The 20,699-nt window shown below is 35.8% G+C and overlaps 7 protein-coding genes across 11 annotated transcripts; 4 read left to right on the top strand and 3 right to left on the bottom strand.

Annotated features, from left to right (window-relative positions):
• Positions 1 to 1,154: 1,154 nt before the first annotated feature.
• On the bottom strand, positions 1,155 to 4,243 carry LOC105977707 (Transducin/WD40 repeat-like superfamily protein). 2 transcript variants are annotated; one of them, XM_088819376.1, is made up of 7 exons: positions 4,047 to 4,211; positions 3,862 to 3,965; positions 2,594 to 3,082; positions 2,290 to 2,511; positions 2,124 to 2,196; positions 1,787 to 1,897; positions 1,155 to 1,698 (listed from the first exon to the last, which is right to left on the bottom strand). In XM_088819376.1, exons 3-7 carry the CDS (start codon positions 2,987 to 2,989, stop codon positions 1,331 to 1,333), a joined length of 1,170 nt encoding a protein of 389 aa, XP_088675502.1. In that variant the 5' UTR covers positions 2,990 to 3,082; positions 3,862 to 3,965; positions 4,047 to 4,211; the 3' UTR covers positions 1,155 to 1,330. The 2 variants fall into 2 exon arrangements, with proteins under 2 accessions (XP_088675502.1, XP_012858510.2); XM_013003056.2 differs by having other exon boundaries at positions 3,862 to 4,243.
• Positions 4,244 to 4,556: 313 nt separating this feature from the next.
• LOC105977399 (H/ACA ribonucleoprotein complex subunit 2-like protein) lies at positions 4,557 to 6,470 on the bottom strand. The gene is made up of 4 exons (XM_013002705.2): positions 6,152 to 6,470; positions 5,943 to 6,012; positions 5,467 to 5,572; positions 4,557 to 4,855 (listed from the first exon to the last, which is right to left on the bottom strand). Exons 1-4 carry the CDS (start codon positions 6,285 to 6,287, stop codon positions 4,694 to 4,696), a joined length of 474 nt encoding a protein of 157 aa, XP_012858159.2. The 5' UTR covers positions 6,288 to 6,470; the 3' UTR covers positions 4,557 to 4,693.
• Positions 6,471 to 7,167: 697 nt separating this feature from the next.
• LOC105977715 (ubiquinol-cytochrome C chaperone family protein) lies at positions 7,168 to 10,120 on the top strand. 4 transcript variants are annotated; one of them, XM_013003071.2, is made up of 8 exons: positions 7,168 to 7,375; positions 7,490 to 7,670; positions 7,940 to 8,153; positions 8,255 to 8,421; positions 8,649 to 8,764; positions 9,029 to 9,089; positions 9,379 to 9,427; positions 9,679 to 10,120. In XM_013003071.2, exons 2-8 carry the CDS (start codon positions 7,503 to 7,505, stop codon positions 9,753 to 9,755), a joined length of 852 nt encoding a protein of 283 aa, XP_012858525.2. In that variant the 5' UTR covers positions 7,168 to 7,375; positions 7,490 to 7,502; the 3' UTR covers positions 9,756 to 10,120. The 4 variants fall into 4 exon arrangements, with proteins under 4 accessions (XP_012858525.2, XP_012858522.2, XP_088675501.1 ...); XM_013003068.2 differs by having other exon boundaries at positions 7,180 to 7,375; positions 7,487 to 7,670; XM_088819375.1 differs by having other exon boundaries at positions 7,261 to 7,375; positions 7,501 to 7,670.
• A 430-nt stretch (positions 10,121 to 10,550) lies between these two features.
• On the top strand, positions 10,551 to 12,310 carry LOC105977716 (F-box protein At5g07610). The gene has a single exon (XM_088819374.1). It carries the CDS (start codon positions 10,729 to 10,731, stop codon positions 11,923 to 11,925), a length of 1,197 nt encoding a protein of 398 aa, XP_088675500.1. The 5' UTR covers positions 10,551 to 10,728; the 3' UTR covers positions 11,926 to 12,310.
• LOC105977717 (uncharacterized) lies at positions 12,172 to 13,321 on the bottom strand. Its single transcript, XM_013003074.2, has 2 exons — positions 12,969 to 13,321; positions 12,172 to 12,524 (listed from the first exon to the last, which is right to left on the bottom strand). Exons 1-2 carry the CDS (start codon positions 13,189 to 13,191, stop codon positions 12,394 to 12,396), a joined length of 354 nt encoding a protein of 117 aa, XP_012858528.2. The 5' UTR covers positions 13,192 to 13,321; the 3' UTR covers positions 12,172 to 12,393.
• Positions 13,322 to 15,124: 1,803 nt separating this feature from the next.
• Positions 15,125 to 16,715, top strand: LOC105977388 (F-box protein At5g07610). Its single transcript, XM_088819373.1, has one exon. It carries the CDS (start codon positions 15,260 to 15,262, stop codon positions 16,448 to 16,450), a length of 1,191 nt encoding a protein of 396 aa, XP_088675499.1. The 5' UTR covers positions 15,125 to 15,259; the 3' UTR covers positions 16,451 to 16,715.
• A 554-nt stretch (positions 16,716 to 17,269) lies between these two features.
• On the top strand, positions 17,270 to 18,921 carry LOC105977867 (HAD superfamily, subfamily IIIB acid phosphatase). Its single transcript, XM_013003256.2, has 3 exons — positions 17,270 to 18,039; positions 18,178 to 18,387; positions 18,621 to 18,921. Exons 1-3 carry the CDS (start codon positions 17,615 to 17,617, stop codon positions 18,796 to 18,798), a joined length of 813 nt encoding a protein of 270 aa, XP_012858710.2. The 5' UTR covers positions 17,270 to 17,614; the 3' UTR covers positions 18,799 to 18,921.
• The last annotated feature ends 1,778 nt before the right edge of the window (positions 18,922 to 20,699 follow it).

Genomic DNA, 20,699 nt, shown 5'->3' with positions numbered 1-20,699 from the left:
CAATATTAAATGTATACACAAATACATTACAAAATAAATAAATCAATCCATAATGCATAAAATGGGCCCGAGGTCGGTAGCCGGGCCGGGATATTTTATTCTCAGCCCTCTCCCATTACTGATACTTCTCAGCCCTCTCCCATTACTGATACGTGTTATGTTATTTTTTTTGGTAATGCAGGAACCCGCAGCCAAGTAAACCACACTAGGCTAACCATGTGTGACAAGCTCGACCTAACGACCGTTGGCAAGGGGATTCGAACTTGGGTCAATTGACCCAAGCTCTCTTGCTCCAACCGCTAGGCCACCCTTGCGGGTTGATACGTGTTATGTTAACTACAGTCAACAATTACTTAATGAATAAAAATATAACATCAATTTAACTTTAAGCTTAATCAAATAATAATTAAGCAAAGGGCCATATAATTAATTTTGTATTAAACGTTAAATGGAAAAAATAAATGATAATTATTCAATGAATCTATTGAAGATTATTGTAATCTCAATTTGAGATTATTATATTTATATTATTTTATATGGCTAGTCACATCCAATTGATTAGTCGGTGGGGCATTGTTGTAGTAGGTAATATATTTTTATTTATTTGGGGCCATTTTATTGTCTTTATAGTAAATGCTAACCTTTTATTTTATTTGGATTTTAGTAGATAGACTAGTATATTGTTATGCAATAATATTACGAAATGTTCGTTTTTAGAATTAAGAGTGTGTTTGGCTATGCTTATAAGCTGTATGTCGACCACAGCCCGATTCCAATCAAGAGCTTATTTCATAATCAGACTTATGTCGACCACAGCCCGTTTTTACCCTTTTTTTTTTAGCTTGCAATTTATTTATTTTCTAATTAAATAACAAATTTGTTCTAATAAAAATATATATATATATATATATATATTAAACCCCAATAATAAAGTTGCTGACGTGGCCAGGATAAGTTCGAATAGAGTACGGATAAGAACATGAGACACAACAAATAATCAAAAATGAAACATTTCATTACATAACTTATAACATAACATGTGTAGAAAGAGTAGCAGCTTTTATTAGTGACATTTTGCTATAAACTTTCACATGCATTGTTTGTTCTACTTGTGCACACTAAAATGTAGCATAAATTCAACTTCACAAGCAAAATTAGTAAAAACTTCATATTAGCTATTTGATAATAAAATAACAAGCTCTACAAGGCACTTCGAAATTAGTAAAAACGTGTACGCAAACATCATTTTGAAATTACAATCACATACTCGACGAATAATAAAGACGATTCTTACCTAACGGGGGGTTAAGTTAGAGCCAAAAAAAGAACATCATTCATCGGAGCTGTAATCGCTTGATTCTTGCAATAACGGTAAAGCAGCACAGCAGAACAGCTCCTTGTCTCTGAGAAGAAGGCAGCTCCCGTCGGAATTCCATTTCAGATCAAGAACGGAGAATTGAGGGAACGGTACATTAATGCAGTAAGCACCTGACGGGGTCCACATGTACAAGTTACTACTCCCCGTGCATAAAACGAGACGGGGGAATGTTGGGTCCCACACTGCAGCTCGAATGGGATCTTTTTGGATCAAGATTGATGCCAGCTCTAGACGCTGTACGTCCCATATCCAGAGGACACTTGGCATGCTGTCGTTGCGCGTGCATATGTATTGGCTGTCGCTGCTCCATGACATAAATCCTGCATTCGAAAATTCGTTAGATAATCATTTAGTGAACAAAAGGGATTGTATGGGTATAGAAAGAAGTTAGATTGAACTCTGTTTTACCAATGCCTTGTTTGGGGTTTGGTTTATCTGCTGGAGGTTTTTGTGAAGGGAGAGCAATCGGGATATCCATAACATCGTATCTAACTTGTATGTATGTCTCGACAGCATTGTCTACAAAAAAAAAAAATCATGACAATTTATAAGAACTTAATACAGAAATTTGCTGATGTGCTTCAGTCGAGAAAAGATGGATTTACTAAATCAAGACTCAATCATGATCAAGAGAACTAGATACCCAAATTCAAGAATGTAGTGTGATTTTATGAGCTCAGTGTGAAAAATAAAATTATTTATCTTATTTAAAAAAAACAAATGATCAAGAAATACAAAAGCTCACCTGCATTCCTGTGACCAAATTCATCGCTAAGTGATAACTCCGACATATCAAGTTGCAATGGCTCATCTACTTCCTGAATGGATGTAAAAAAAGATTGAAAACAAGTGTGAAAATATTATTTAATCGTCAGCTAAAAAATGCTAAATCGAGGATTAGAATTCCGTACCTTGAAAACAGCAGCAGCACAAGGACCGCGAACGACAGATAGATGCGTAAATTCTGCAAATACTTTCCATGTCAAGTGATTTAAAACCCGTATCATTTGGTCATAGCTTCCCACGGCTAAGAATTGACTACATGGTGACCAAGAAACACTTTTTACTCCTAATCCGCTTTCATATGCTTGATACTTCGATAAACACCTCCCATCTGGAGAGTATATCAGAACCTAAAACCCAAGAAAATGACTCAGAAAAAGTTTATTACCGTAACTAGAATATTCAAGAATTGAATCGCATATTAACTAGTACCTTATATTCAAGAATTGAATCCCATATAACTATGGCACTGTCGTCAGGTGACCATTGAATATCAGACAAATCCAATGTATCGACTGCAAAAACACCCATAATCTCCCACGTATAACAAGACAGAAGATTAACGTAGTCTTTGCAGTCACGCCTAGTGCAAATTGCAGCAAACTTGCCATCTTTGGTAAACGAAACTCCCTTCGAACCATGCTTTGGCCATTGCACGTGTATGCACGCGGTGTTCAACAGTGACCAAACAGTTAGCCGCAGTTGAAAATCGGAAGTGGTTAGTATGTGACGACTGTCGGGGCTCCACCTGGCGTATGAAATACCTGCGGGGCCCTCGTCTATTTTACATGTCCATTCTGGATGCGCCAGTGACCATGCTTGTATCATGGGCTTCTTAAATAGACCGCAAAGTATGTACTCGGAATCGAGGGCCCATTCGATGTAACTTATTTTGTCCAAGCATGAGAACAATTGTACCACCTGTGAGTCAAATTAGACACAAATCAAAATTTATTCAACTCTATAAACTGAAAAATACAAGATGTCAAAATGCCCCCAAAAAAAAAACCATTTCAAGCAACATTGCCGGTATCTCCGTTTCTCCCCAAAATTTAAAATTGGTGTTGAAAACAGAGGTAAAACCTTCTTTTCGAAGGACTAACTCCTAGCAAACCAATAAAGTGGAATGCTGATAATCCCGATCTTATGATTTCACTTAAGAAACTTCCTTCCTTTTCAGCTTATGTTATGATCCGCATTGAATTTCCCTTATTGTTTTAACTATTCCGTCGTGTTCTCGGAGCCAGCGGTATCCAATTTACTCCACTTTAGGCACTATTCACTCTCGGGATCTGATGAAATCTATTCAACTCTTAAAATACGTGCAACAATTTCAATATTTTATCTCAAACATTTTAAGATGGCAAGTGTGAAAGATCATATATAAAATTAAAGATGCCCAACAAATACACACCGACAATCGACTGTCATGTTATCGAAATCTAGCAGAACGAACAGAATGCCACCACGGAGAACCTTTTTAAAGCCAGAATATCACAATTTGTGCATAGGAAAATTGATGTCTCAAGGTAACAGACAGTATATACTATATACAAGCTCAAACTCGTAAAATTTCAAATCACATGGAGTAATCAACAACAATAGCCAAACCTAAATCCAAATTCCAGAAGCCCAACCAGTTTCCCCAATTACAAATCAAACTTTTGATGGGAAAAAGTAAAAACAAAAAATGTATGTACCTTGAGTGTGAGAACATCGCGAATAACGAGGCGATAATCTACTGCGACAGCTAAAAACCTAGCATTAGGCGAGAATGCACAGGGTCCGGTCTGCTTAAACGTCTCTGTGAACTCCATTTCAGAAAAAATGAATTCAATGAGAGGAAAAACTGCTCAATTTCTGCATAGTACAAACAACACCGTACATTGAACAAACGAATGGATCTGCAAGTATGTTGATGAGATCTCCGCCGAGCGTGTACCGGCGGAAGTGGAAGGGTGATATACTGACGGGGGCGGTGAAAAAAAGTTGGAGAGATTTCAAAACTTCAAATTTTAGGATTTTTGCAGTCAACAACAGCAGAACCGATGACATACTTTTTTACAACATTCAAATACAGATAGTTTACAACAGTCAAAATGCATCCAACAAAACCCGCTTTTCCAGATAAAAGCGTGTTCTCTGTTAATATATATATATATATATATATATAGAGAGAGAGAGAGAGAGAGAGAGTGAAAGAGGTTTTATTTTCTTGGATTGGGATAGAAAATGGGGTATTCTGTTAATTTATTTCAAATTATATACAAAGGAAAAATTAATTTTGATATCCTATAAATAATTTGTTGATGTTGGAGTTGTTGATTCTAGATTTATTTACCCATGTACAGAAAAGCAATCAGATCTTATATTAATTCATAAAAGGTCAAAAATAAATAAATTCCTTGTCACCACTAAACATTAAATGAAAATTAGTACTACTAATAAGTTAATATCCTTATTCTTGAATTGTTTTTGCATAATAAACTAATATAAAATACAATCTTCATAATACAATAATTCCTGCTTTTCTCAAAACATGGAGTTGGCCAGTTCAGACAAGTCTGAAGCAACCTGGTCATAATCTCCCTTCAGTTTCTCTTGCTCCTCCTGACTGAGTTCACCCTTGACCGGCTTGGTTAGCACCAGCACGCAGCAAGTCGGACGCTTTGTGGCCCCCGCATTTGCAAGATCCTGAAGAAAATAACCATTGGTGTTCGTTTCATTACATTCGACATTCAAGTTTCTTTCCAATAACAGCTTTTCTACTAGTGGAGCAAGAAAATTTGCATCCAAGACAACCACAATTCACTTGTACAAGATTCCCACAAATAGAAAGATCAGGGAAAGTTGACTTTCGAACATAACATCTATCTTTCCGAAAGGAAAAACATAATTAACGAATCGGGCATCGTTCGGGAATGTTGATGGATTGAGGATTACATTGTCCCAAATAATTTACTATGATTAAAATCCGGGCTCTTTCTAAACCAAAACCTTGAACATTTGACAAACATTGACTACACTGTCTATCAAGTACCTAACCAAATCCCACGAGGCCTCAAGAAATTAGATTTCACATTTTTTTTTCAATTAAGTAGTGGTGTAACAAAGAAAAGACGAGCATTCTTTGGACAAAGATGAATTTGCTTCAATGGTCAAGTTTAAGAGGTAACATGTTAGTTATTTGAGAAGTTCCACCCTTCACCTAAGTGAACTCGGTTTTTTTCGTGTGAATAAAAACAACACGAGAAGATAATTTGATGTCGGAAAACATCACATGGGGATAAAGAAAGCATACTTACTTCCTTTGATGTAACGTAGACATACGGTATGTTAGCTTCTTCACACAAGATTGGAACATGAGTAATGACATCTATAGGTGATATGTTCCCTGCTATAACACATATTCTGCAATAAATATGAATTAGAGTAACTTAATACAAGAAAAAAAAAAAACTGCACCAAAATCCCAACAAAACCAGAAAATTTGAATTTTGAGTGATAAAAACTAAATTTGAAAATACAGTGAGATTATATCCTTCTCGAAACAGGGTAAAATCGATAGTCATCAAACTCCGAATCATCAGCACAAGAAACATTACAAAATCAATCAAGTTCTCTTTCCAAATTAATCAGAACCGAGCTGCCAAAATTATAGTTAAAATAGATTATTTTGTTGAGCTAGACATTTTGACATACAGTTGGTGAACATAAAAAAATATAAAAAAAATCAAACTTTTATCATTATAGCCTCAGCCGCTACTTGGAAAAAAATTACCCTTTATTGCCGCGACGAATACTTTTGACCACCTCCTTAACTCCTCTCTTCAAGCACTTCTGCTCCGCCGCTGAAATCCAAAAACAAAAAAAAAAAAAAAAAAAAAAAAAAAAAAAAAGAAAAAAAAACCACATAAATAAATAAAATAAAGTCGAATTGTAATCATTGCATCGTATTATAAGCGTTAAGAGTGTAAATAAATGTACAACCTCGACGAACAAGCTTGAGGGTGCGTTTGGAGAGCTTTTTTCCGGCGAGCGGTTTGGCGATGGGTGCAAGAGCCGACATCTGCTTCTTCTCCCTCACTTTCTGCGCTGTTTTATCAGTCTCGCTATCGCTTCCCATCTCTGCTATGTATGGAAATTGGCGCAGAAAGAAGAGAAAGGGGGGTTTCTGTGTGGAAGGGAAAAGGGATTAGGGTTTTAGAGAAGCCGATAGTGTTATAATATTTGATTTAAAAATAAAAATTAAAATTAAATTAAATAAATCTTTGCTGCTACTCGAGGACTAAATAATTAATTTAACTGCGAAATTTAGATTAATTATATTGATAGTTTATATAAATAGATGTTTACCAATTACCGTTCCAACACGGCGGCCCAATAGGTTTTATAAAAAAAAGTTTAAATACAAAAACACCCATGTACTATAAACTTTGTTCATATACCCTCTATACTACACATAAAATACAAAAGCCTCCTACTGTTATATTTTTTCTAAAATATGATGAAAATACCCCTGTTAAGCCTATAAATATAAGAGTTTGTTTGAGTCATTTTCCACTATATTTTTTAACATTTTCGATCAATTTACTTGGGAAACATTTAATTACTTAGATTTTAATTTTAAATTTTCTGAAGACATTTAAGAAAAAAAAAAAACTCAATAGGAGAAAAATAAAAGGTTTTATTTATAAAATTAAAAAAAAAATCTAAGCAATTAGATGTTTTTGAGAAAAAAATATAAATACCAAAATTTATCACATAAAATCGACTGAAAATGGTAAAATATATAGTAAAAAATGGCGCAATATATATATATATATGCTTGAGTATGGGTATTTTCGTCATATTTTTTGGAAAAACGTTATGTGAGGCGGATTTTTGTATTTATATATAATACAGGGGTATATGATACAAAGTTCGTAGTACAGGGTGTTATTGTATTTAAGTTTTTAACCCTAAAAAAAATAAAAAATAAATGAATAAAAAGATGGAGAGAAGATGACACACGCGTCGCTGAGCGCGTCGCCAGGGTTGGGATGCCCCCGAGGGTATTTGCACCCTCCTCTTCCCCCCCTTACCCCCCACCCCGATCAAATGGAGGTGCTCTTAATATGAAGGATCGAAAAATAAATTAAAGGAGCTGAGAACTATAACGTGGCAAATCGCAGCGTTGCAGTGTAAACCATTGAAAAATTGCTCTCTCTTTGGGTACTGGCAGTAGGGTTTTACCAATTCTTCTTAATTTCAAATCTCGCAGATATTTCAATTAATTCCATTTCGTTGGGGTTTTGTTTTTTTCCTCCATTTTCCGTTTTTCAGCAGAAACTCAATAGAAATGTTGCCGAGGTGGAGCAGAGTTTTGAGCCGAATTAGCAGGGTTGGCAGTTACCAGAGGAATACTGAACTCTTGAGGAGAGATTTGTCTGTTTTTCCATTGCGGAATTATGCTACGGTGGCTCCTGCCGTCGAGCCGGATGTTAATTCCGACGCTAATAAACCAGTGGTATGTGTAGAAAACCTAAAATTATTACTTTTTCTTCCAATGATATATACAAATTGTCATGAGTTTATTTGTATGCATATGTGTTTTTTTCGTTCAAAAACTTTCGGAAGTTTCTAAATTAGGTTTGACAATTTTTGGTTGGGATTGAAATGATTTATGTAGCTTAATCTCAGAACAATAGGGTAATTAATGATTCAATTTGATTATTGTGAGAGATGATGTTGTACAACTTTGCATGATCGGATTCCTAAAGAACTATATACGTGTAGGTTAACCTGAACAAGATGTTCTGGTCGAAACCATGTTCGTTGGCGTTGGCAATTGATTCGCCGAATAGAATTGACGATCCACAGTACACGGGCATGAAACGGGTTATACTGAAGCTGATGCTATTCTACAGCAAACAAAGCCAGTTTATTCGTTGGTCTAATGCCATTTACCACAGAGTAACGTATCAAATCGATAGACCTGCTATATATGAAGGTCAGTTGTTTTGGTGCTTCGATCTCTGCATCTGGTTCTCCTGTCTCGGTGTTTTGACTTGTGTAATTTCTAAACTGAGGTTTGCCTCATTTGACTTGCAGCGTTTAGCTTGGAAAAGACATTTAAAACGACATTTTCGTTGCTTGTACTACATATGTGGCTTTGTCTGCGTCGTTTAAAGGAAGAGGGAAAGGAAGGTGTTGAGTTGGGGCAGTATTTATACGAGACGTACAATCATGATCTGGAATTGAGGGTTTCTAAGGCTGGGGTAGGTTATTTTCTCATTCTTGATTTTTTGGTACTTTATCTTTCTAGTTTTGATACTTCCGCGTGTGACAGTTGAGATAAATTGGTACATTTTTGAATAATCTAAGTGATTATGATAATGCTACAAGCCTCCGTACGTGTTAGGAACATCAAATATTGCTGCTTTAACTTATCCGATACTGTGGTTTATAAGCAGCTCTACTCGTTTTATTCTCCTTTAAAATGCAGGTGAATTTACTGCTAACTAAATGGATGAAAGAATTGGAGAAGATATTTTATGGAAATATTGTTGCTTACGATGCTGCCATCGGGAAACAGGAGGACCTGCAAACTGTTATATGGAGGTATAAATATTTTAATAAATGTGCTAGGTGTTGGGTTGGCGAGGTTTTTGTAACTGGTAGAGAAATAATGAATAGCAGGCTTAGGAAGTTAAGATATCGAGTCAATCCACTATATACATTACGGTGCGATGAATGATTTTAGCATTACCATGTGTTACTCTTGATGAACATATAATATCATTCTTCGGTCTTTAGTAGTTTTGCAGCCTATTTAGGCAGAAATGACGGAAGCCAAACTTATGTTGTTGTTTGTATGTACTTTAGGAATGTGTTCTCCGACGATGGTACATCGAAACCAACCGAAAGTGCCTTACTTCCTGTCCAGGCAAGTTCCTGTATCTTATTCTGCTACGCCACGGCTTAATAACTTATTTACTTGTATAGTTGTGAAAAAGTTTCTGAATGTGCTTCATGCAACCAAACAATCGGAAAATTGGATTTTTCCTCATTTTGTTTTAGTTTTGCTCGTTTTCTTGGAACCAGACAGAGCCTTAAAACTAATGGATGTGAAGTCCACGGATTTAACTCTTAGTCATCAGAGATATATCATTTGCTATAGGTTGAAGGTTAATGATACAGAAAACTTACTTATATTTTAACTTTTCTATTTTTAGGCAATGGCGAGGTATATTCGTCGTGAAGCAAGTTGTCTCTCGTTAACAGGTGTGGATAATTTTATTTTTTTTAATTATAATTATTATATGAATCTATGTTATAAGCACAATAATCTTGCTCGAATCATGCTTCAGTTTCCTTTGCGGTCGAGAAAGGAAAACATCACTCGACTTTAATGAAAGACATATAGATAACATTTAGGATAAGCTAACAACCGAGCTAACATAGCTCGTGCGAGGCAAAATGTACTTCTCTTATTAAAGTGAAAGTAATTTTTTATTTTTTTTGCTTCCGTGTAGATAAAGAGGCCATATTATCGGGCAACTTCATGTTCACACCATTGGAGGAAACAGATTCCGAAACAACGAGAAAGTAGTGCAGACGCCGGGATTGGTCAATGATTTTAGCAAAACTACACCACAGATTGCAATTTAGCATTGGAGGATTCACGTCTTTTTGCCAAACAAATACAAGTAGATCTAAATAATGTAAATTCCAGGAAGTGAATACTGGAAATGCTTTTACGACTTCACTTATTCTGATGTCGACGACACATATTGGCTTTAAGTTTTTTTTAATATATATCTGTTGGGAGGTGTGGTCTGAAAATGTAGTTTCAATCTTGCTGCTGATCTTTAAACATAGATGTAATGAGCCATAATCTTCCAAAAATCGAGTTTTGGACTCAACGTTCTTGTAATGCATCACAGCTTATTTGTTCTAGCTCTCGAAAATTTGTTTGTAGTTGCATGTTTTCTGAGCAATTCGAGTAATCTATTACCGACATCAAATTTGACGAGTAGATTCGGCCTAGTTAGGTGCTTCTAGAAAGCTTTTGAAGAATTATTATGAGCTTTTTTTGAATTTATAATAATTTATTTTTGAGTATGTGTAAAAATATTATTTTGCTTTTGCTTCAGAATATATGAACTTGAACCCTATCTACCAATCTCAAAGACCAAAGATCCGTATTCTACGTTAATTTCTGTATCCGTATTTCAATTTGGTTATGTATTTTAAGGCATCGTTTGCTTGTTAAGATAAAATTAAAGTTTGCTTGTTAAGATAAAATTAAACAATGTAATGAAATTCATCTGTATCATTGGATCTTGAAAGATAAGGCCCGATAATATAATATTATTTGTGCTCATATCTCCACCCAAACGAGGCACAAGGCATAAGGAGACCTGCTTTTCAAAGTCTTTGGTCTCCTCTATCACTCTATAATTTCATTCCTGCAACTGTTCAAGCATTGAACACTGAACACAGAAATCTTGCACTAATCACCGTCTCTACTTTCCGCCGGAATATTCCATCGCTTACAGTGCAACGACACTTGCATAAAAAAAATGGATGATCCGACCAATATAGCACGATCGGCAGATGTTGTAGGTTCCATAGATGATCTATTGATCCAAATCTTGTTACACTTACCTGTAAAATCACTCATGCGTTTCAAGCTAGTTTCCAAACACTGGAAATTTCTAATCACCAGCCGCCGTTTTTCCCTTCTCCGCTATCCCGCCCCTAATCCCGCCGTCGGATTAATTTATCTTAGGCCCCAATCTTCCCACTACGACTACATCCACTTAGACACAAAAAATCCAACCAATCCCCCATTCAAGAAACTCAGTTTTCCAGGAAACCCTTATCCATTCTGGATTCATCATTCCTGTAATGGATTGCTTCTCTGCTGCAGCAATGCGAATTTCGATATCAGGTACAGTAGATCTCCTATACGTATGTGTTACGTATATAACCCTACTACAAGCTGTTTCATAAACCTTCCTAGGCCAGGTGTTCTGCACGGAGTTCCAAGAATCGTGCATGGATTGAACTTGGCTTACGATCCTGCCGAGTCTCCCCTCTACAAAGTTGTCTGTGTTAGAGGCTCGGAGTTTGCTCGTGAGCTTTGTCAGATCGAGATATACTCCTCTGTTTCGGGTGCGTGGAGAGTCTCCGGTGAACCCTTGACCGCCACCGCAGATTTCAATCACGGGGTGTACTGGAATGGCTCGATTCACTGGATCAGCTACAAAACGAAAGAGATTCTGTATTTCGACGTCGAGAAAGAGAAGTTCGGAAAGGTGGGATTACCTGCTGCTGCTACACTTGGTGATGATGTGAGGTATCGCCAACATAGAGAGGAGAGGTATATCAGTTATTTCGGCGAGTCTTGTGGTCATTTGCATATTATTGGCAATCATCAAAGTTATGCTGCATTTGATGTTTACGAGATGAAGGTGGATTATTCGGGATGGTTTGTTGTGTACCATGTTGATCTGACAGCTGTCGCTGCTGCTTTTGCTGACATGTCTTATTTGGTTCCGTTGAGTAACAGGATTCACTATAGTTTCACGGTATTGTCTCTTGTTAGGAACGATGACAAAGGTTCGTTCTTGATTTTGCGGGTTCCTTGTACCACCGTACGATTCAAGCTTGATTGCAACACTTATGAAGAGATCTGTGATGTTGGTGGGGTTGCTACGGTTAATCATCGGATACCACTGGCTTTTGATCACATTGAATCCCTTGCATGTGTTTGATGTTGTCTTTGTGCTTATGATTCTCTGTAAGTGTCCTAATATTAGGTTTGGCTTGTATGATTATTAGTGCAGGAATATATATACTACAATCAAGAAGTGTGTTGCTACTAAATCACTTTCTTGCCCTTTCAATATTGCACAATACAAAATTGTAGCTAAAATCACAACCAAACATTCCGGTATTCTTTATTCGAATTCCGGGTGGAGTCTTTAGTCTATTCGTGTACTCGTTCCAGATTCAAATAAAAAAAAAAAAAAGAAGATAGATTCATAGGTTTGATACATCATCTCAAATTCAAACTAGTGTTGAAAAGAAATTCATACATCTCCACTATCGAACCAATATCAAAAGATCCAAGTTCCGTAAACAAATAAACTAGGTGTCTAGGTCACCGTACGACTACAAGTAGACAAAAATAAGAAATGTAACCGATAAAAAGGTTCTATTTTTTTCGATTGATGGTACAATTATATATTCTTCCTTCTGATCTTGCCCTTGCCTTGATGCTTCTTTTTGGAAATCTTGAGCTTCTTTTTCATCTTCCTCCCGACAGGCTTCAACGACTTTCCGATTTGATTGCCGTCAGCCATCTCCACATCTGCTAACCCAACAATATAATTCAAGATTAATATACCATTCATAACCAGCAATATCAACAAGTAACTAGAAAGTCCTAATTTAATAAAAGACAGCTTCTTGACATTTTTGCTTCTGTAAGAATTATGTGAATTTTTTTGCTTCTGAACACTTGATCGAACCGAGTCGAGATCAAAAAAATCAGCCAAATCTTTTAATCAAGTATTGGGCATTTCAATTCCACCAAATAGTAGTACTGTGTGAAATGAATAATGCTTTGAGTATTTTGTGTGTGTGTGTGTGGAGTACCACACACTATGTGAATAAAACCAATTTATGCATAGAAAGAGGGATACAGTAAACACCTATGAAAGCAGTAATACAAACGAAGGCGAAAAATCACAAATTTAAATAACCGACATCAATTACAAATCCTGGAAAAAACAGAATAGAGAGAGAAACAAACCTATGCCGTTGTGGTTAGCGAAAGAGGTAGCGGCGGCGGCAATGAGCTCATTGGCGGCGGAATCAACGGTGGGGATGTGCTTGACGGGAAGCTTGGGGGCGGCGAGAGCAGCATCCTGTGCGGCAAGCTTAGCGGCGTCTTTCTTATCGTAAATCGGCTCCACTAGTTCTCTCCTTATCGCCCTCAGCCTCTTCTCCCTCTTCGATCTCATTGATTTCGCCATTGTTGCTTACTGCTTCTGATGAAAAATTACTCTTCCCCTCTTTCTGCGAATTCTGAATTGGGGACTGAGGGTTTGTTTCTTCTAGGGTTTTGATTCCTGGGTACACGCAAGTTGGGAGGCTATTTATTTTATTTTATTTTATTTAATAGTCCTTTGCACTTCATGTCTTCATGAATAATTATTAATGGAAAATTTACAGTTTACACACCTCAAATTTACACCGATTTCATATTCGGTCCTCATGTTCACATTTGATCCCTCATGTTTCAATAATTTAATACTTTTGGTCATTTAGGTCAATTTTTCGTTAGTCTATCATTTAAGTCAGTTATGAGCACACTCTTGATTCTATTAGTTTTAACGGATAATTGCCGAAATGATTAAAAATGTTGAATTTTTGAGACATGAGGGACTAAATTGTTTTTTTTGTGAACATGAACAACGAAATGTGAAATCGGTGCAAACGTGAGGGACAAAAATTGTAATTTTCCCAATTATTAATTTAGAAAAAATTAAGAAGTAATTACGTGTTTTTAATTTTTATATTTAATTGATACTGCTGGTATGCTTCAATTATGTAATTAATGAAGGGGATCACTATTTCAAATCCCAACTTTTGCTTACTTGAATACCAAAAAAATAAAAAATAAATAATTAATTGTAAATTACTTTAATACCCTTAATGAAATTAAAACTAAAAAAATATTATAAATACTATTTTTCTTTCTTAAATACCAAATAATCAAAAACTCAAAAAACCATTTCCCTCCTTCTCCACCTCCTTCTTCTCCCTCCCCAAAAACCCTTCTAAAAAATCTTCCTCACAACAAACCCTTCTAAAAAATCTCACAACAAACCCTTCTAAAAAATATCAAAACTAAAGAAATTAAAACCTCACAAAACGTATAAAATTGAGTTATAAGACAATAATATGGTAGTATATATGAAAGGAGAACACGTTAAGGTAAGTATCGATGTCTTTTTTGAGCTTCGAAGTCGATTTTGAAGTTTTTTTTTTTTGAAACCCGTCGGCAATTTTCGACACATACAGGTCGATTTTTTGGTCAATTTTCGACACCAACGTGTCGAAAAAAAAAAAAAAAAAAAAAAACCAAATTTCGACACCTACCTGTCGAAAATTGTCCAAATTTCGACAGGTATGTGTCGAAAAATACTGTTGGTAAAAAAAAAAAAAAAAAATTTTTTTTTTTTTTTTTTTTTTTACAAATAGTGTTTTTCGACACCTACCTGTCGAAATTTGGACAATTTTCGACAGGTAGGTGTCGAAATTTGGTTTTTTTTTTTTTTTTTTTTTTTTTTTTTTTTTTTTCGACACGTTGGTGTCGAAAATTGACCAAAAATCGACCTGTATGTGTCGAAAATTGCCGACGGGTTTCAAAAAAAAAAACTTCAAAATCGACTTCGAAGCTCAAAAAAGACATCGATACTTACCTTAATGGCTTCTCTTTCCACATATACTACCATATTATTGTCTTATAACTCCATTTTATAAGTTTTGTGACGTTTTGATTTTTTGAATTTGGAGATGTTTTGGAGGATTTAAGAAGATGAAAAAGATAGGGTTTAATTGGGTTGTCGCGGCAGTTACGAGCACGTACGGTGGCGTTCGGCGGCGGCGGCGTCGGCGGCGGCGGCGGCGGTCAGGGTTGGAGAGGAGAAGAAATGGTGGAGGTTTTTTTTTTTAACAACAAAGGGTTTTTTTCTTTTTTTTTTTATTTGGTTTTTGAATAGGTAATTTCTAATAAAATTTGATATAATTGATATTTTGTATGAAAGGGTGTTTTTGTAATTTTCTTTTTATTTTGGTTTTAAAGTAAGAAAAAACTTAAAAATATGTACTCAATTGTGGTTTTCAACTAGGTAGTATTCAACTAAGCAAAAATTAGTATTCAAAATAGTTGCCCCCATTAATGAATTGTCAATTGATTATTTTATTTAATAAATGAAAAACAAAGTACAAAGCCCAATAGAAGCACCCATGGGCTGGATACCAAATGGACTATATACTGTGAGCCCAATTTACTGTTAAACGTACGCGCCGCCGAATATGGAAACCGAGCACCCAACACCGGCGGAAATCGTCGCCTCGATCTACCATCTTCTGACGAGAATCCTGCTACTCCTCCCCATAAAATCTCTCACGCGCTTCAAATCGGTGTCGAAAGAATGGCTGTCTCTCATCTCCGACCCAGCGTTCTGCCATCTCCGCAATCCCAATCCAAATCCCGCAATCGGCCTCTTTTTCCCCTCCGACGAACCTCATCGGTGGTTATCTCTACCATTCCGCGCCAACAGATCAATTCCCCCGCCGTTTAGGTCATCGGAATTCACCAGAGACTCTCTCGGCTTCAGAATTATTCAATCCTGCAATGGGCTTCTGCTCTGTATCAGCACCCCTCGGTACCATATAAACCCTAAGTACTGCCCTAAGTACTGTGTTTACAATCCGACAACCAATTGCTTCTCCGAGCTGCCGAAACCCAACGAAAGAGTCGTGTTTTTGAACGCGGTTTGTTGGATGAGCTTAGCGTTTGATCCTGCTATGTCTCGTCACTACAACGTTGTTTGCCTCAGCATCTTGTCGGTGGGAGTAAATTCCAGCAACAAGGTGTTTCAGATCAGAGTGTACTCGTCGGAGACTGGTTCCTGGCAATTATGCGGCGAGCAATTTGAAGCTACGGTTAATTTCGACAATGGTGTCTATTGGAATCGCGCGGTCCATTGGCTGGGTTCTGGGAAAGGAGACTCGTTCTACTTCAACATCGACACCCAGGTGCTCGATAAAATGCCCAAGAGGCCCGGAAGGCAAGGCTGGAACAATAGGACCGATTATTATTTCGGAGAATCTTGTGGTCATTTGCATTTGACTGAGATGGCCGGTCCTTCAATTGGATTCAATGTGTACGAGATGAGAAGGGATTATTCGGAGTGGTTCATTGTGCACAAAGTAAATCTTTCGTCGGTTGTTTATTCTAATCCTGAGATGGTGGTGGGCCGTGCTTACGAGTTCGGGTTGTGCAACTTGGTTTTTTCGGTGCTTGCTATAGTACGCGGTGAGAGGGAGGAGGATTCTTTCTTGGTTATCCAGCTTCCCGGGAAAGCAATCCGATACAATCTTGTTACTAAGACTTGCGAAAACTTACCTGTGGTTGAAGATACGGATATGATCGAACGGTGTTTAATGTATCCCGGTATTCATCAAGGATTTCAGTACATTGAGTCTCTTTCTTGCGTTTAGTGTTGCTTTTGTTGAAATACTCGAGCTTAATGTTTATTTGCTCTATATTGATTAGAAATAACCCCGAGTACAAGTTCTCTTAGGCCGAACGGCATCGTTTGGAATGTTGATGGGATTGATAAGTTATTAGAGTCTAGTGCGACAAACGAGTTCGATCGAAAAAGTATTGAAAGTTCGGGTCTAAGCCCTAAATTTGTTGAATTGTACTTGATATTGGGTGAATTAGGTGGTTCTACTTTTATTCAAATAAAAATTCAAAGTATAACCGCAAACTTCATATATAAGCAATAAAACTTTGTCTGCACACTTGGTATATTATTGTATATTATTTAAAGTAGAGCAAATTACGACGACCCTTGAGATATGGTCAAATTACCAAAAAATCTCACTTGTTTGGGTAATTACAGACACGCCATTTCTCTTAAATATTTTTACTTTAAATTTATGTAATTCGGTAATTTACCGAACCAAATTGTATGTATATTCAGTTCGGTAAAACGGTATGAAATGTTGGCATACCTAAATTTCGGTTTCATTTTACCGATTTAACATCCCTAAATTTATCTGTAGAAGGCTATTTTCGTAAGATAATACATAGTTGAGAGAAGATACTGTAATTACCTAAATATGAAGGAATTTTCATAATTTGACTATAATTCAGGGACGGTCGTAGTTTGCTCAATTCTTTATTCTATTTAATTTTCAAAAGAAAGGCATGGATATTAACCACCCCCAACCAACATAACCTCCATACTTTTTGAAGCAATCTTATTGGCTGAACCCCACCGACCAAGCAGTAGTCAATCAGACATTACACACATGAATGCGTGTAATAAAATAATAAATATATATTCTACGCATCTGTTCTATTTAATACTTCACTCACACGCATTATTATCATAATCCCAAACATCCCAAATCCAGGCCATAAAAACAAGAATAACAAAGGAAACTGTTCAATAGGGGTTTCCAAATTTCACATCAAGAAACGCATATATTTCTTGAGTAGTAAAATCGAAACCCCACCAAACAAATTTCCCCCCTCCCCTTTTCCTTTGACCCATATAAAATTTAAAAAAGCAATCTTGAAATTAAAAAAGCAATCTTGAAATTAAAAAAAAAATACTTTTTTTTTTTAAATTATATTTCAATTGGTTCCAATCGATGATGAGTCGTCTCCTGGAAAAAATCCTCGTCCTGTTGTCCGCTTTGCCCTTCGCCTGTTTCTCTCAAGAAGACGGTGTATTCCCAATTACAAGGCCTGTGATTGGTCAATTCTCCGAAATTAACGGAGCCCATTTGAAAGAATGGCCTCAAAGAGAAGATGAATTACAGTGCACGAGTTGGAGAGTTGCAGGGGAGGCCAATAATTTAAACCCATGGAGAACAATTCCAGAGGAATGCATAGATTATGTCAAGGAATATATAAAGGGGAAGGGCTATGAATTTGATCTTGTTAGGGTTTCCAAAATTGCTGGAGCTTTTGCAACAAGTGTCAATTTGAGCAATGATGGAAGAGATGCTTGGATTTTCGATATCGACGAGACCCTGCTTTCGAATCTTCCGTATTATGCTGCTCATGGTTATGGGTATTTTAATTTTAATTCTTTCAAGTTTTCGTTTTTTTTTTTCAATAATTGTACGTTGTCGACGAATTTTGGGGTTCGTTCTTGATTGTATATTGTTGTGTTTTGATATGTTTGTTGCGGTTTTTGGGGTGAATGTAGCTTGGAGATATTCGATAGCGCGAAATTCGATGAGTGGGTAGAGACCGGGAATGCGCCGGCTATAGAGTCGAGTTTGAATCTCTATAGAGAGGTTTTGAGGTTAGGTTTCAAGGCGATCTTGTTGACCGGTAGAAGCGAGAGGCATCGAAGCATTACGGTCGAGAATTTGTCCAAAGCTGGATTTTGCGATTGGGAGAAGCTCATATTGCGGTGAGTTTGTTCTAAACACGGTTACTAATTAACGAAACACTTTCTTGATTTTGTGTATCGGCCTTAATTCGTTAAAATGGTTGTTCTATACACGTTCGACTTTCTAGTATACATATCAACTGTTTTTGAATGTTGTGTCATTGAACGATACGAGTCCGTTTTTTGAAGCAATATTGTCGATGAGAAGGGATTTTTTTCTCAAACTAACTTATGTTTGACTTTGATTATTGAAGGTCAACGGAAGATCACGGAAAGACTGCGAAAGAGTATAAATCAGAAAAGAGGAACGAGCTCGTTGAAGAGGGTTATCGAATATTGGGAAACTCTGGAGATCAATGGAGTGATTTATTGGGGTCGTCGGTTTCGGAACGTTCTTTTAAGCTTTCGAATCCAATGTATTACATTCCTTGATTGGGATTAGGGTTTGATTTCAATGTTAAATAAAGTTTAACTGTACATTTGATTCATGTTTGATTTATACAGTGACTAATTCATTCTCACTTTTACTTGTTTATTAATTGATGGCATTTTGAAAAATGAATCTTTTGTGTCATGTTTCAATGTATGTTGTACAGAAAAGCAGGGGAGTTAACAGGAGAGAATTATATATTTAATTATTAAATAATAATTTATTATTTATTTATTTATTTAAAGAAAAATAATTTAATATTTTGATTATGACTAGAGAAGAGTAATAGGACCACCAACCATTAGTATGAGGTGGCCGTCAAAAGAGAAAACATTTATTCTTGTCTATTTCTCCTTTTTCTGCTTTTTGCTTTATGATTAAGATTTAAATATTTAATATATTGAGTGGACAAGAAAAATAAATAATTAAGTGGTCAATAATAAATAATAAATAGTAAAATTAGACGTGCTACATTGTCAGCACCCTACATCTGATTTTGAAGAGTTGAATAAAGCATGATTAAATTGAGTCAAGTCAACCGTAAAAAAAAAGCTGAAGCAGTTATGAACTTTATTATATATTAATTAAATTTAAAAAAAAATGAACAATTCTGTCTCAGTAGAGCCTAACAGGAAATTTGTATTTTTTAAAAAATAATTCACTTTTTTTGATTAAATTTGTACAAAACATTTTTATAAATAGTGGTTTATTTTTCTGCACAATGGAAGGCCCAATCTTATGTGGTCCAATAACCAAAGTGGGCCTAAACTTCAGTATATTTACATTGTTTTGGATCCATTATGCTTTTTCAGCAAAATTTTAATGGCATTAAATAATTTAACCAAAATATGTTATTGAAAAATGAGAAATTTCAGAACATCCAAAAAAAGAGTAAACTGCAAAAACTACCCCTGTGTAATCTCGAAATAGCAAAAACCCCCCTGTGATAAATAAACTAGCAAAAGCCTCCCCTGTGAAATTATTTAAATAGCAAAAACCCCCCTATGGAACTATTTGAGGGTTGACTTGATATAAAAAGACACAAATACCCCTGGAGTCTTGCAATTAATAAATTCTTATATTTTATAAATATTTTAATTATTTTATTTAAAAAATAATCAATTTAGTTGTTTACTATTTTTTTTTTAATTTCTAAACAAACAAATTAAAAATAATAAATATACATATAATATGTATATATATAAATACATTTTGAGGGACAATTTTGTCATTTCAAGTCTAAAAAATCAGCTAGGGGGGATTCTGCCTTTGACTAAATTTCACAGGGGGGTTTTTGCTAGTTTATTTATCACAGGGGGGTTTTCGCTATTTTGAGATAACACAGGGGTAGTATTTGCAGTTTACTCTCCAAAAAAATTCAAACATTTCTGATTATTTGTAATCACCCCCACACGTGGTGGAAATGGGGTGTGGGTGGGTCCCATTTGATTTGATTAGAATAAGGTATTACCAAATAAATGTCAAAAATAAAGTGCTTAATTATTAAAAAACTTGTCTGGAGTTGATAACTACATTTCAGTACCATGTCAATTATTGGGTCGCCTAACTGCCATCCATAAAGTTAAATGTATGGTAACATGTCGAGTAAGAAATGGTTTAGCTGTTAGAGCAAGTGAGCTCGTGTTAATCGATCTGAATTCAAATTATTTCGAGCTTGTCAAACATGATTAACTATAATTTTCATTGTTAACCTAACATGATTTACAACTCTCGTGTAATTTGAAAACTGGTAACGTAATGCTAAATGAATCCAATGTTTGAATTTACATCCCCATTAATGGCTTTATTTAATAAAAAAAGAAACTGCACAAGGTATGATTTTAAGTAGTTTTCAATCTGTTGTCAGTTTTTCTCTATACATGTTTGTATATAATAAATAAAT

Source organism: Erythranthe guttata, chromosome 6 (assembly GCF_056151865.1).
Source record: "Erythranthe guttata isolate IM_541 chromosome 6, IM_541, whole genome shotgun sequence".
Classification (NCBI taxonomy): domain Eukaryota; kingdom Viridiplantae; phylum Streptophyta; class Magnoliopsida; order Lamiales; family Phrymaceae; genus Erythranthe; species Erythranthe guttata.
This window is presented reverse-complemented; position numbering and strand designations above follow the sequence as displayed.